At 42.0% G+C, this 17009-nt stretch overlaps 1 protein-coding gene across 3 annotated transcripts; it reads right to left on the bottom strand.

Moving 5' to 3' along the window:
- Nucleotides 1-457: 457 nt before the first annotated feature.
- lrrc61 (leucine rich repeat containing 61) lies at nt 458-16661 on the bottom strand. 3 transcript variants are annotated; one of them, XM_014170452.3, is made up of 9 exons: nt 16278-16661; nt 11880-11978; nt 11466-11612; nt 11089-11149; nt 5566-5651; nt 4945-5010; nt 4778-4846; nt 1167-1292; nt 458-719 (listed from the first exon to the last, which is right to left on the bottom strand). In XM_014170452.3, the coding sequence occupies exons 1-9, from the start codon at nt 16306-16308 to the stop codon at nt 613-615; spliced, it is 792 nt and encodes a 263-aa protein (XP_014025927.1). In that variant the 5' UTR covers nt 16309-16661; the 3' UTR covers nt 458-612. The 3 variants fall into 3 exon arrangements, with proteins under 3 accessions (XP_014025927.1, XP_014025928.1, XP_014025929.1); XM_014170453.3 differs by having other exon boundaries at nt 11089-11146; XM_014170454.3 differs by having other exon boundaries at nt 11886-11978.
- Between the last annotated feature and the right edge of the window lie 348 nt (nt 16662-17009).

Raw genomic sequence — 17009 nt, 5'->3', positions numbered from 1 at the left:
AGACTAGACCCAAGGGGGTAGGAGGCTTTTCATTGGCTAGACTAGACTAGACCCAAGGGGGTAGGAGGCTTTTCATTGGCTAGACTAGACTAGACCCAAGGGGGTAGGAGGCTTTACATTGGCTAGACTAGACCCAAGGGGGTAGGAGGCTTTACATTGGCTAGACTAGACCCAAGGGGGTAGGAGGCTTTTCATTGGCTAGACTAGACCCAAGGGGGTAGGAGGCTTTTCATTGGCTAGACTAGACCCAAGGGTAGTTATGTCTCCTCTAGGTGTCACTATGCAGCACTGTCTGCAACGTGACGCTGAGCACGGCAAGGTTCTGGCACTGGGTCACGCATTCGGATATAAAAACAACATCATTTAATACAAATACATGAAGCCATGACATCGTTTCATGTAAGTAACACATATCACACAAACACACTTCACAATCAATGTTGCCTGTTGTAAATGGCATTTTTAAACAGAGTACTGCTTCGGTGCACATTTTTAAACAGAGTACTGCTTCGGTGCACATTTTTAAACAGAGTACTGCTTCGGTGCACATTTTTAAACAGAGTACTGCTTCGGTGCACATTTTTAAACAGAGTACTGCTTCGGTGCACATTTTTAAACAGAGTACTGCTTTGGCTGGTTCTTGAGGCTCAGAGATCTCTCTGTCTGTGAGATGACATGTGTTGCTCTGTTGTTCAGCAGTCTGCATTCATGAAGGACGTCTGTAGGGAGATTAACAACAACAAACAAAAAAAAAAATCTGTCGTTAAGTTACATTTTCTCCAAGATTGTCAAACCCTAAAAATCAGGCATTAGAAAAATGGGAAGCGAGTCAAATTTACAGTATTGTATTAGTCCACATTACAGTCCATTTAAAGGGATACTTCAGGATGTTGGCAATGAGGCCGTTCGTCTATAGAGGCAGATGAACTGGTGAAGTAGTTTAGCGAGCCAATGCTAGTTAGCTACTTCCTTCGAACTGCAAGCAGAGACATACAAATGGTTTCCATGAGTTCATTTGACTCTGGGGAAGTAGACAAAAAGGGCCTCATTGACAAAAATCCTGAAGTATCCATTAAAACATTGACATTTTATTCATTTAGCAGACACTCTTATCCAGAGTGAGTGCATACATTTTCATAATAACAATAGTATGGATGAATTCTTACCATTGAACTGTTTGTAGGCCTCGTCTAGAATGGCGTTATTGGATCGCTTGATCTCCCAGAAGTCGTTGTCGACCCAGGGCTTACAGCCAGGCAGCTCTGGTAACTGGCCATTCCTATAGAAACCAGCTGAACAGGGACAAACACTATTTTACCGTTTTCAAATATACAGGGCCTTCAGAAAGGATTCACACCCCCTTGACTTTTTCCACGTTTTGTTGTGTTACAGCCTGATTTTTTTTTAAATATGTTTAATATGATTTATGAATGACTACCTCATCTCTGTACCCCACACACACACAATTATCTGTTAAGGTCCCTCAGTCGAGCAGTGAATTACAAACACAAAATACCAGGGAGGTTTTCCAATGCCTCGCAAATAAGGGCTCCTATTGGTAGATGGGTAAAAAAAAAAAAAAGCAGACTTGAATATCCCTTTGAGCATGGTGAAGTTATTAATTACACTTTGGATGGTGTATCAATACACCCAGTCACTACAAAGATACAGGAGTCCTTCCTAACTCAGTTGCCAGAGAGGAAGGAAACTGCTCAGGGATTTCACCATGAGGCCAATGGAGATTTTAAAACAGTTACAGAGTTTAACGACTGTGATAGGAGAAAACTGAGGATGGATCAACAACATTGTAGTTACTCCACAATACTAACCTAAATGACAGAGTGAAAAGAAGGAAGCCTGTACAGAATAAAAAATATTCCAAAACATGCTTCCTGTTTGCAACAAGGCACTAAAGTAATACTGCAAAAAATGTGTCAAAGCAATTTACTTTTTGTTCTGAATACAGTGTTATGTTTGGGGCAAATCCAATAGTTTACTGAGTACCACTCCTCATATTTCCAAGCATAGTGGTGGCTAAATCATGTTATGGGTATGCTTGTCATCATTAAGAACTGGGGAGTTTTTCAGGATAAGAAAGAAACTGAATAGAGCTAAGCACAGGCAAAATACTAGAGTAAAACCTTGTTCAGCATGTCCCAGACACTGGGAGATTAATTCACATTTCAGCAGGACAATAACCTAAAACACAAGGCCAAATATACACTGGAGTTGCTTCCCAAGAAGACAGTGAATGTTCCTGAGTGGCCGAGTTACAGTTTTGACTTCAATCTGCTTGAAAATCTATAGCAAGACTTGACAGAGCTTGAAGAATTGTCAAAAATATTGTACAATCCAGGTGTGCAATGCTCTTAGAGACTTACCCAGAAACACTCACAGCTGTAATCGCTCTTAGAGACTTACCCAGAAACACTCACAGCTGTAATCGCTCTTAGAGACTTACCCAGAAACACTCACAGCTGTAATCGCTCTTAGAGACTTACCCAGAAACACTCACAGCTGTAATCGCTCTTAGAGACTTACCCAGAAACACTCACAGCTGTAATCGCTCTTAGAGACTTACCCAGAAACACTCACAGCTGTAATCGCTCTTAGAGACTTACCCAGAAACACTCACAGCTGTAATCGCTCTTAGAGACTTACCCAGAAACACTCACAGCTGTAATCGCTCTTAGAGACTTACCCAGAAACACTCACAGCTGTAATCGCTCTTAGAGACTTACCCAGAAACACTCACAGCTGTAATCGCTCTTAGAGACTTACCCAGAAACACTCACAGCTGTAATCGCTCTTAGAGACTTACCCAGAAACACTCACAGCTGTAATCACTGCCAAAGGTGATTCTAACATGTATTGACACAAGGGTGTGAATACTTACGTAAATGAGATATTTAATGTATTTTATTTTCAATACATTTGCTAAAATTGTATTCTGTGAAGATGGGTGAGAAAAAAAAGTATATTTAAATAAACTTTGAATTCAGGCTGTAACAACAAAATGTGGAATAAGTCGAGGGGTACGAGTACTTCCTGAATGCAGCGTAACTTCAGCAAGGAGCATATGTTCAAATCAAATCAAATGTATTTATATAGCCCTTCGTACATCAGCTGATATTCTCAAAGTGCTGTACAGAAATCCAGCCTAAAACCCCCAAACAGCAAGCAAAGCATGTGAAAGAAGCACGGTGGCTAGGAAAAACTCCCTAGGAAAAACTCCCTAGAAAGGCCAAAAACTCCATTTCAATATTTTAGTTGTTTTATTACTTTAACCTTTATTTAACTAGGCAAGTCAGTTTTAAGAACAAATTGTTATTTACAATGACGGCCTACCAAAAGGCAAAAAGGCCTCCTGCGGGGACGGGGATTAAACATAAAAATATAGGACAAAACACACATTACGACGAGACACCACAACACTACATAAAGAGAGACCTAAGACAACAACACAGCATGGTAGCAACACAACATGACAACACAGCATGGTAGAAACACAACATGACAACACAGCATGGTAGAAACACAACATGACAACACAGCATGGCAGCAACACAACATGACAACACAGCATGGTAGAAACACAACATGACAACACAGCGTGGTAGAAGCACAACATGACAACACAGCATGGTAGAAACACAACATGACAACACAGCATGGTAGAAACACAACATGACAACACAGCGTGGTAGGAGCACAACATGACAACACAGCATGGTAGCAGCACAACATGACAACACAGCATGGTAGAAACACAACATGACAACACAGCATGGTAGAAACACAACATGACAACACAGCATGGTAGAAACACAACATGACAACACAGCGTGGTAGTAGCACAACATGACAACACAGCATGGTAGCAACACAACATGACAACACAGCATGGTAGCAGCACAACATGACAACACAGCATGGCAGCAGCACAACATGACAACACAGCATGGTAGGAGCACAACATGACAACATAGCGTGGTAGCAGCACAACATGACAACACAGCATGGTAGGAGCACAACATGACAACACAGCATGGTAGCAGAACAACATGACAACACAGCATGGCAGCAACACAACATGACAACACAGCATGGTAGCAACACAACAACACAGCATGGTAGCAACACAACATGACAACACAGCATGGCAGCAACACAACATGACAACACAGCATGGTAGCAACACAACATGACAACACAGCATGGTAGGAGCACAACATGACAACACAGCATGGTAGGAGCACAACATGACAACACAGCATGGTAGCAGCACAACATGACAACACAGCATGGCAGCAACACATGACAACATGACAACACAGCATGGCAGCAACACAACATGACAACACAGCATGGGAGCAACACAACAACACAGCATGGTAGCAACACAACATGACAACACAGCATGGCAGCAACACAACATGGTAGCAACACAACATGACAACACAGCATGGTAGCAACACAACATGACAACACAACATGGTAGCAACACAACATGACAACACAGCATGGTAGCAACACAACATGACAACACAACATGGTAGCAACACAACATGACAACACAGCATGGTAGCAACACAACACATGGTACAAACATTATTGGGCAAAGACAACAGCACAAAAGGCAAGAAGGTAGAGACAACAATACATTTGGCTTCTCAAAAGTGTAATCTCAGATCGAGTCAAAGAGATGCAAATATACAATGACCTTCTTCTCTGTTCTGAAAATGTCTAATAGTTTCAAGCTCATTGAAATAAATACCTTTGATAGTTTCATCAATGTCTTTGCATAATTTATATAAGTCACTCCCACGTCCAACCACTCTTTCACCTAAAACAGAGCATTGGACAGGATAGATCATTGTTACTTGACAAACAATATACTATAAAACCTCTAATGAAACCTGGAATGAATAGAAAACGTCTCACCGTCCAAAACTCTGATGTTTGGGAACATCTCCAGAAGAATGTTTCTGTAGGACGAGTTCTTACAAACTGAAAACCCAATCAGATGTCAGTATATAAACAGAACCAGATGATCAGTCTATAAACAGAACCAGATGATCAGTCTATAAACAGAACCAGATGATGTCAGTCTATAAACAGAACCAGATGATCAGTCTATAAACAGAACCAGATGATGCAGTCTATAAACAGAACCAGATGATGCAGTCTATAAACAGAACCAGATGATGCAGTCTATAAACAGAACCAGATGATCAGTCTATAAACAGAACCAGATGATGTCAGTCTATAAACAGAACCAGATGATCCGTCTATAAACAGAACCAGATGATGTCAGTCTATAAACAGAACCAGATGATGTCAGTCTATAAACAGAACCAGATGATGTCAGTCTATAAACAGAACCAGATGATGTCAGTCTATAAACAGAACCAGATGATCCGTCTATAAACAGAACCAGATGATGTCAGTCTAGAACCAGACGATGTCAGTCTATAAACAGAACCAGATAATGTTGTAGTAGTGCACTAGTTAATAGTTTCTAAAAAACATAAATGTAATGTAATGTAATGTAATGGGGCTCACCTGGGTTGGTGTAGTTATAGGTGTTGTCTTTCAGGCGAATATTCTCCAGCTTCCTCAACGACTGAAGGCAGTGGATGTTGTCGATACTTTTGATGAATAAAAACAAACAAAGTTTAATTTCCCCAAAAACCTCCAGACTGATCATTCTAAAGCGAGACCATTCACCATGCCATTCACCATCCCATTCACCATCCCATTCACCATGCCATTCACCATGCCATTCACCATGCCATTCACCATCCCATTCACCATGCCATTCACCATGCCATTCACCATCCCATTCACCATCCCATTCACCATCCCATTCACCATGCCATTCACCATCCCATTCACCATCCCATTCACCATCCCATTCACCATGCCATTCACCATCCCATTCACCATCCCATTCACCATGCCATTCACCATGCCATTCACCATCCCATTCACCATGCCATTCACCATCCCATTCACCATCCCATTCACCATGCCATTCACCATCCCATTCACCATGCCATTCACCATCCCATTCACCATGCCATTCACCATGCCATTCACCATGCCATTCACCATGCCATTCACCATGCCATTCACCATCCCATTCACCATGCCATTCACCATGCCATTCACCATGCCATTCACCATGCCATTCACCATCCCATTCACCATCCCATTCACCATGCCATTCACCATGCCATTCACCATCCCATTCACCATGCCATTCACCATCCCATTCACCATGCCATTCACCATGCCATTCACCATCCCATTCACCATCCCATTCACCATCCCATTCACCATCCCATTCACCATGCCATTCACCATCCCATTCACCATGCCATTCACCATGCCATTCACCATGCCATTCACCATCCCATTCACCATCCCATTCACCATGCCATTCACCATGCCATTCACCATCCCATTCACCATGCCATTCACCATGCCATTCACCATCCCATTCACCATGCCATTCACCATGCCATTCACCATCCCATTCACCATCCCATTCACCATGCCATTCACCATCCCATTCACCATCCCATTCACCATGCCATTCACCATGCCATTCACCATCCCATTCACCATGCCATTCACCATGCCATTCACCATGCCATTCACCATCCCATTCACCATCCCATTCACCATCCCATTCACCATGCCATTCACCATCCCATTCACCATCCCATTCACCATCCCATTCACCATGCCATTCACCATCCCATTCACCATCCCATTCACCATCCCATTCACCATCCCATTCACCATGCCATTCACCATCCCATTCACCATGCCATTCACCATCCCATTCACCATCCCATTCACCATCCCATTCACCATGCCATTCACCATGCCATTCACCATCCCATTCACCATCCCATTCACCATGCCATTCACCATGCCATTCACCATCCCATTCACCATGCCATTCACCATGCCATTCACCATGCCATTCACCATGCCATTCACCATCCCATTCACCATCCCATTCACCATGCCATTCACCATGCCATTCACCATCCCATTCACCATGCCATTCACCATGCCATTCACCATGCCATTCACCATCCCATTCACCATGCCATTCACCATCCCATTCACCATGCCATTGGACCTGTTATTAGACCTGTTATTGGACCTGTTATTAGACCTGTTATTAGACCTGTTATTATGTTATTAGACCTGTTATTAGACCTGTTATTAGACCTGTTATTAGACCTGTTATTAGACCTGTTATTGGACCTGTTATTGGACCTGTTATTATGTTATTAGACCTGTTATTGGACCTGTTATTAGACCTGTTATTAGACCTGTTATTAGACCTGTTATTAGACCTGTTATTAGACCTGTTATTGGACCTGTTATTGGACCTGTTATTGGACCTGTTATTAGACCTGTTATTGGACCTGTTATTAGACCTGTTATTGGACCTGTTATTAGACCTGTTATTAGACCTGTTATTGGACCTGTTATTGGACCTGTTATTGGACCTGTTATTGGACCTGTTATTAGACCTGTTATTGGACCTGTTATGGACCTGTTATTGGACCTGTTATTAGACCTGTTATTGGACCTGTTATTAGACCTGTTATTGGACCTGTTATTGGACCTGTTATTGGACCTGTTATTGGACCTGTTATTAGACCTGTTATTGGACCTGTTATTAGACCTGTTATTGGACCTGTTATTAGACCTGTTATTGGACCTGTTATTGGACCTGTTATTAGACCTGTTATTGGACCTGTTATTAGACCTGTTATTGGACCTGTTATTGGACCTGTTATTATGTTATTAGACCTGTTATTGGACCTGTTATTGGACCTGTTATTGGACCTGTTATTGGACCTGTTATTAGACCTGTTATTAGACCTGTTATTAGACCTGTTATTAGACCTGTTATTTGACCTGTTATTGGACCTGTTATTGGACCTGTTATTGGACCTGTTATTGGACCTGTTATTAGACCTGTTATTAGACCTGTTATTGGACCTGTTATTGGACCTGTTATTAGACCTGTTATTGGACCTGTTATTAGACCTGTTATTAGACCTGTTATTATGTTATTAGACCTGTTATTAGACCTGTTATTGGACCTGTTATTAGACCTGTTATTAGACCTGTTATTGGACCTGTTATTAGACCTGTTATTAGACCTGTTATTATGTTATTAGACCTGTTATTAGACCTGTTATTGGACCTGTTATTAGACCTGTTATTAGACCTGTTATTGGACCTGTTATTAGACCTGTTATTGGACCTGTTATTGGACCTGTTATTGGACCTGTTATTGGACCTGTTATTGGACCTGTTATTAGACCTGTTATTGGACCTGTTATTGGACCTGTTATTAGACCTGTTATTGGACCTGTTATTAGACCTGTTATTAGACCTGTTATTAGACCTGTTATTAGACCTGTTATTATGTTATTAGACCTGTTATTGGACCTGTTATGGACCTGTTATTGGACCTGTTATTAGACCTGTTATTAGACCTGTTATTAGACCTGTTATTATGTTATTAGACCTGTTATTGGACCTGTTATTGGACCTGTTATTAGACCTGTTATTGGACCTGTTATTATGTTATTAGACCTGTTATTAGACCTGTTATTAGACCTGTTATTAGACCTGTTATTATGTTATTAGACCTGTTATTGGACCTGTTATTAGACCTGTTATTAGACCTGTTATTATGTTATTAGACCTGTTATTAGACCTGTTATTGGACCTGTTATTAGACCTGTTATTAGACCTGTTATTAGACTTGTTATTATGTTATTAGACCTGTTATTAGACCTGTTATTAGACCTGTTATTAGACCTGTTATTGGACCTGTTATTGGACCTGTTATTGGACCTGTTATTGGACCTGTTATTAGACCTGTTATTGGACCTGTTATTAGACCTGTTATTATGTTATTAGACCTGTTATTAGACCTGTTATTGGACCTGTTATTAGACCTGTTATTAGACCTGTTATTAGACCTGTTATTATGTTATTAGACCTGTTATTAGACCTGTTATTAGACCTGTTATTAGACCTGTTATTAGACCTGTTATTAGACCTGTTATTAGACCTGTTATTATGTTATTAGACCTGTTATTGGACCTGTTATTAGACCTGTTATTAGACCTGTTATTGGACCTGTTATTGGACCTGTTATTGGACCTGTTATTATGTTATTGGACCTGTTATTAGACCTGTTATTAGACCTGTTATTGGACCTGTTATTGGACCTGTTATTGGACCTGTTATTGGACCTGTTATTAGACCTGTTATTATGTTATTAGACCTGTTATTGGACCTGTTATTAGACCTGTTATTAGACCTGTTATTAGACCTGTTATTGGACCTGTTATTAGACCTGTTATTAGACCTGTTATTAGACCTGTTATTAGACCTGTTATTAGACCTGTTATTAGACCTGTTATTATGTTATTAGACCTGTTATTGGACCTGTTATTAGACCTGTTATTGGACCTGTTATTGGACCTGTTATTGGACCTGTTATTAGACCTGTTATTGGACCTGTTATTGGACCTGTTATTGGACCTGTTATTAGACCTGTTATTAGACCTGTTATTAGACCTGTTATTGGACCTGTTATTGGACCTGTTATTGGACCTGTTATTAGACCTGTTATTAGACCTGTTATTGGACCTGTTATTAGACCTGTTATTGGACCTGTTATTAGACCTGTTATTGGACCTGTTATTGGACCTGTTATTGGACCTGTTATTAGACCTGTTATTAGACCTGTTATTGGACCTGTTATTAGACCTGTTATTAGACCTGTTATTAGACCTGTTATTGGACCTGTTATTATGTTATTAGACCTGTTATTAGACCTGTTATTGGACCTGTTATTAGACCTGTTATTGGACCTGTTATTGGACCTGTTATTAGACCTGTTATTGGACCTGTTATTAGACCTGTTATTGGACCTGTTATTAGACCTGTTATTATGTTATTAGACCTGTTATTAGACCTGTTATTGGACCTGTTATTAGACCTGTTATTGGACCTGTTATTAGACCTGTTATTGGACCTGTTATTGGACCTGTTATTAGACCTGTTATTGGACCTGTTATTGGACCTGTTATTATGTTATTAGACCTGTTATTGGACCTGTTATTGGACCTGTTATTGGACCTGTTATTAGACCTGTTATTAGACCTGTTATTAGACCTGTTATTGGACCTGTTATTGGACCTGTTATTGGACCTGTTATTATGTTATTAGACCTGTTATTGGACCTGTTATTAGACCTGTTATTGGACCTGTTATTGGACCTGTTATTGGACCTGTTATTGGACCTGTTATTGGACCTGTTATTGGACCTGTTATTAGACCTGTTATTGGACCTGTTATTAGACCTGTTATTGGACCTGTTATTAGACCTGTTATTGGACCTGTTATTGGACCTGTTATTGGACCTGTTATTGGACCTGTTATTGGACCTGTTATTGGACCTGTTATTAGACCTGTTATTGGACCTGTTATTAGACCTGTTATTGGACCTGTTATTGGACCTGTTATTAGACCTGTTATTGGACCTGTTATTGGACCTGTTATTGGACCTGTTATTATGTTATTAGACCTGTTATTGGACCTGTTATTGGACCTGTTATTAGACCTGTTATTAGACCTGTTATTGGACCTGTTATTGGACCTGTTATTGGACCTGTTATTAGACCTGTTATTGGACCTGTTATTAGACCTGTTATTGGACCTGGACCTGTTATTATGTTATTAGACCTGTTATTAGACCTGTTATTGGACCTGTTATTAGACCTGTTATTGGACCTGTTATTGGACCTGTTATTAGACCTGTTATTAGACCTGTTATTAGACCTGTTATTGGACCTGTTATTAGACCTGTTATTGGACCTGTTATTGGACCTGTTATTAGACCTGTTATTGGACCTGTTATTGGACCTGTTATTAGACCTGTTATTGGACCTGTTATTGGACCTGTTATTGGACCTGTTATCAGTACCTACACTGTTATCACAGTACTGTAACTAGTAAATACATATTTACCTGGATATGAGGTTCCCAGCCACATTTAGACTCTGTAAACTATCACAGCTGGAAATGTCTTCTGGAAGCAGACAGAACATAAAAACATTTAAAGCTGTAATCGTTAATGGAGAAACTGCCATGTTCGTTTGGGATATTACAACACCTCAGTTCGTCAACAAAAACAAAAACAAGAAAGGCGTTAGGACGACCAGTGGCTCCGTTTCCCCTAATGTGGATTTCATCTTTTAAAAGATGACCATCGTAGCGGACCACCAATCTCCACACCGTCACACTTGACTTGTACTACATCTGTATTATAATAGCACAATGGAAACAGTGAACGAATGGATCCCATGACAGTTTCACATGCAGTTGAGTCTTGTAATATTCTGTACCTAAGTTCGAGATCCTGTTGGCTGAAACATTGAGTATCTGTAGTAGTCTCAGAGAAGAGAGCGGAGCCAGGTTAGTGATCTTGTTACCGGACAGATCCAGTCTCTCCAGATTTATACAGTCCCCGATACAGCCTAGATCATAGATCCCTGGAGAACAGACAATCATAGGACACGCTCTCTTGTTACAAAACCTTCACAACCAGCCGATCCTGGAAAACACACCACCACCACACGTTAAACGAAAGGGCTTTACAATGAAGCTACAATATCAAGTTGGCAACAAACTCATGATGTGAAGCAGCCAAGATGAAGCTAGAGAGTCGAGACTTGTGTTATTCTAGAGAGAAAGAAGTACGACGACAACAAACTCTTCTAGCTAGATTACAAGGTGACAATGATGTAATCTGATTTTACCGAGACCTCGGAGCTTCAGGAACAGAATAGATTCTAGATCAAACTCTCCCGTCCGGGACTTCAGCAGCACAGCCGTCACCTTGGAGACCCTTTCGGTTTCTGGGGTATAAAGGAAGAGAAGAAGAACACTAGTTAACCCGTCTATTGTAGTCACGAGTGGAGGATATCAAATCAAATCCTATTTGTGACATGCCCCGAATACAACAGGTGTAGACCTTACAGTGAAATGCTTACTTTCAAGCCCTTAACTCTTATTTTTCTTAAAATTGCATTGTTGGTTAAGTAAAAAATTTGAAAATAAAAGTAAGAAATTATTCAACTGCAGCAGTAAAATAACAATAGCAAGGCTATATACAGGGGGTACCGGTACAGAGTCAATGTGGAGGCTATATACAGGGGGTACCGGTACAGAGTCAATGTGGAGGCTATATACAGGGGGTACCGGTACAGAGTCAATGTGGAGGCTATATACAGGGGGTACCGGTACAGAGTCAATGTGGAGACTATATACAGGGGGTACCGGTACAGAGTCAATGTGGAGGCTATATACAGGGGGTACCGGTACAAAGTCAATGTGGAGGCTATATACAGGGGGTACCGGTACAGAGTCAATGTGGAGGCTATATACAGGGGGTACCGGTACAGAGTCAATGTGGAGGCTATATACAGGGGGTACCGGTACAGAGTCAATGTGGAGACTATAAACAGGGGGCACCGGTACAGAGTCAATGTGGAGGCTATATACAGGGGGTACCGGTACAGAGTCAATGTGGAGGCTATATACAGGGGGTACCGGTACAGAGTCAATGTGGAGGCTATATGCAGGGGGTACCGGTACAGAGTCAATGTGGAGGCTATATACAGGGGGATACAGGGGGTACCGGTACAGAGTCAATGTGGAGGCTATATACAGGGGGTACCGGTACAGAGTCAATGTGGAGGCTATATACAGGGGGTACCGGTACAGAGTTAATGTGGAGGCTATATACAGGGGGTACCGGTACAGAGTCAATGTGGAGGCTATATACAGGGGGTACCGGTACAGAGTCAATGTGGAGGCTATATACAGGGGGTACCGGTACAGAGTCAATGTGGAGGCTATATACAGGGGGTACCGGTACAAAGTCAATGTGGAGGCTATATACAGGGGGTACCAGTACAGAGTCAATGTGGAGGCTATATACAGGGGGTACCGGTACAGAGTCAATGTGGAGGCTATATACAGGGGGTACCAGTACAGAGTCAATGTGGAGGCTATATACAGGGGGTACCGGTACAGAGTCAATGTGGAGGCTATATACAGGGGGTACCGGTACAGAGTCAATGTGGAGGCTATATACAGGGGGTACCGGTACAGAGTCAATGTGGAGGCTATATACAGGGGGTACCAGTACAGAGTCAATGTGGAGGCTATATACAGGGGGTACCAGTACAGAGTCAATGTGGAGGCTATATACAGGGGGGTACCGGTACAGAGTCAATGTGGAGGCTATATACAGGGGGTACCGGTACAGAGTCAATGTGGAGGCTATATACAGGGGGTACCAGTACAGAGTCAATGTGGAGGCTATATACAGGGGGTACCAGTACAGAGTCAATGTGGAGGCTATATACAGGGGGGTACCGGTACAGAGTCAATGTGGAGGCTATATACAGGGGGTACCGGTACAGAGTCAATGTGGAGGCTATATACAGGGGGTACCAGTACAGAGTCAATGTGGAGGCTATATACAGGGGGTACCGGTACAAAGTCAATGTGCTTGGGCACCGGTTAGTCGAGGTAATATGTACATGAAGGTAGAGTTATTAAAGTGACTATGCATAGATAATAAACAGAGTAGCAGCAGCGTCAAATATGAGGGAGGGGATGGGGCAATGCAAATACTCTGGGTAGCCATTTGATTAGCTGTTCAGGAGTCTTATGGATTGCAGGTAGAAGCTGTTTAGAAGCATCTTTAGACTTGGTGCTCCGGTACCGCTTGCCGTGCGGTAGCAGAGAGAACAGTCTGTGACTGGGGTGGTTCGAGTCTGACCATTTTTGTCCCTTCCTCTGACACCGCCTGGTATAGAGGTCCTGGATGGCAGGAAGCTTGGCCCCAGTGATGTACTGGGCCGTACGCACTACCCTCTGTAGTGCCTTGCGCTCGGAGGCCGAGCAGTTGCCGTACCAGGTAGTGATGCAACCAGTCAGGATGCTCTCGATGGTGCAGCTGTAAAACCTTTTGAGGATCTGAGGACCCATGCCAAATCTTTTTAGTTTCCTGTGGGGGAATAGGTTTTGTTGTACCCTCTTCACGACTGTCATTGTGTGCTTGGACCATGATAGTTTGTTGGTGATGTGGACACCAAGGAACTTGAAGCTCTCAACCCGCTCCACTACAGCCCCCGTCGATGAGAATGGGGGCGTGCTCGGTCCTCCTTTTCCTGTAGTCCGCAATCATCCCCTTTGTCTTGATCACGTAGAGAGAGAGGTTGTTGTCCTGACACCACACAGCCAGGTCTCTCTTGATGATGGTGTTGGGGTTGTGCCTGGCCATGCAGTCATGACTGAACAGGGAGTACAGGAGGGGACTGAGCACGCGCCACTGAGGGGCCCCGTGTTGAGGATCAGCATGGCGGATGTATTACCTACCCTCACCACCTGGGGGCCGGCCCCCAGCTGCAAAGGGAGTTGTTTAGTGCCAGGGTCCTTAGCTTACTGATGAGCTTTGAGGGCACTATGGTGTTTAACGCTGAGCTGTAGTCAATGAATAGCATTCTCACATAGGTGTTCCTTTTGTCCAGGTGGGAAAGGGCAGTGTGGAGTGCAATAGAGATTGCATCATCTGTGGATCTGTTAAGGAGGTATGCAAATTGGAGTGGGTCTAGGGTTTCTGGAAGAATGGTGTTGTGAGTCATGACCAGCCTTTCAAAGCACTTCATGGCTACAGATGTGAGTGCTACGGGTCTGTAGTCATTTAGACAGGTTACCTTAGTGTTCTTGGGCACAGGGACTATGGTGGACTGGATGTATCCAAATAAATGTCACTAGAAAACAGCTTAAACAAATGCAACTACTTTGCTGTTATTCTGGCTGCACTTTTTTGACGTGACTAAGTTAGCCATAGTTGGCTAGCTAGCAAGCAAGGGATAAGAATGTTGCCAGCGAGTATGGAACATTTAGAATGAACGACCTTCCGGCTTGTGTAGCAACCCTAGATTTGCGTCTGAACTATATCTTGTGGAAGGATGAAATAGTATAAATTAATTAATCAAATTAATGTTGAATGAAAATATGTAAATTATTATTGTAATATGTTGGTAACCCGTTGTATAAAAGTGATAATGCCCTCAAAGCCGAGGTTTGGAGGATATATAAGGACCATAAGGTGAATGCACCAATTTGTAAGTCGCTCTGGATAAGAGTGTCTGCTAAATGGCGTAAATGTAATATTGGCATGGTTTGCTGGCCCTCGACTTCGGCCTAATAACACCCGTGCCAATACATCTGCCAAACACCGGCTTCTTCAGCATTATCACTTAAGTAGAATACAGTACAATACAATACAGGAAAGGAAAGTACAGTATGTGCTGTAGTAAACTATACTCTATTGTAGTCTGCTCTGTACTGAACTGCACTATGATGTCCAAACTCGTGAAACATGAGGACAATGACATTCAAACTCATATTTATGCATTTTTGTGCAGTACAGATCAGGGACCCATGATGTAATTACATTACCAGGTGCAAATCCACTTCACTCAATAACCAAAAGAGATTTGTTCAAAACTCAAGGTGGCATGTCATAGCTGACACTCCATTCTTTCTGCAGACATCTTTCAATCTTAATTCAAAGCAGTTTTGGAAAACGTGTTGGCATAAAAACCTGGGGATTTTACCATAATTCTGTTATCAAAGTCTACATTTGCACAGTCCTTCCACTAAATTCGTTTTTGTAACGTTTTCAGTGGAAATGTTAAAGTAGTCCTTATGAATAGAGTTGTATGAAATCAATGGTTGTAAAACGTAATGTCGTTTCCAGCTCCAAATCAGTCCTGACTACTATTCTGTCTGGGGGAAAATAATTACATGATTTCATTGTAGCTTGCTGGTTACATGGCTAAGACTTAGCCTACACGGCTACCAAGCAAATACAGAGCAATTCATGAATTATGAATGAGTGACTGGACGAATAATGATACTGTATCAATGATGGCATAATAATCAACTAACCTTAAGGAAGAAAACGTTGTTTGCTATCCGTTATGGTTAAAAATAACGTTAATTGAGCTGGGTTTAATCAGGTGCAGTAGTATAACGTTAGCAAGTGGATGTCCAGGCAGCAGGCTACTGTTGCTCTGTTATTGTTAGCTAGTTAGCTAGCAACAAGCCATCCATCCATCTAGCTATGAACTTACCTTGATCTTTCATGTCTCTCTTTGAATCCATCCTTATATAGTTAGGTTAGTTAGTTCATGTACTGAACATAGAACTGGATAGTGATTTCTTTGGGAATTGTGAGTGAAATGGTCATCTGTTCTTGATTTTGCAGGACAGCTGACGACGGTAATGCTAGCCAGTGCAGGATTAGCTAGCTAGCACGGTGGCTAACATAATGCCTAGTTACACACTTGTTGGAAGAAAATGTTTTCCGCAAACGTTGCTACTCAGTTAAAACCGAAGCGAGCCACAATATACTATATTACTGTTATATTACCCTGACTCCCTCTGGTTATCCACTCCGACCAGAGCACAGGATAACTGTTGCATTTACGAATGCGCAACGCCCGTTCAATATGACCGGTGTCAGTAAACGTCGGCAAAAAAAATAAATATATATAAATAATTGCCTGCAGCACAAATACAGTCACCAATGCTCTACAAACCTAACTAACTCTGCTGGGTGAGTGAAATGGTCAGCGGGTTCAGAAGTATTCTGTCACTTGCAGTCCTGAAGCTCAGTTGGTAGCGCATGGTGTGTGCAACGCCAGGGTTGTTGGTTCGATTCCCACGGGGGGCCAGTACATAAAAAATTGTATGAAATCTATGTATTCACTACTGTAAGTCGCTCTGGATAAGAGCGTCTGCTAAACGACTAAAATGTAGAAATTTTAGACAATTAGCGTTAACTTGGACGCTGGGACCAAGCC

This window comes from Salmo salar, chromosome 23 (assembly GCF_965601325.2).
Source record: "Salmo salar chromosome 23, fSalSal1, whole genome shotgun sequence".
Lineage (NCBI taxonomy): Eukaryota > Metazoa > Chordata > Actinopteri > Salmoniformes > Salmonidae > Salmo > Salmo salar.
The sequence above is the reverse complement of the archived record's forward strand: the minus strand, read 5'-3'. Positions and strand labels throughout refer to the sequence as shown.

What these genes read in the sequence shown, in the direction of transcription:
- lrrc61 (XM_014170452.3), bottom strand. Translation starts at nt 16,308, where the DNA reads ATGGATTCAAAGAGAGACATGAAAGATCAAG. An exon ending in CTATAACTACACCAACCCAG is followed by an intron (nt 5,011 to 5,565) that starts GTGAGCCCCATT and finishes TTGGGTTTTCAG; the next exon opens with TTTGTAAGAACTCGTCCTAC. An exon ending in CATTGATGAAACTATCAAAG is followed by an intron (nt 1,293 to 4,777) that starts GTATTTATTTCA and finishes GTCCCTGTTCAG; the next exon opens with CTGGTTTCTATAGGAATGGC.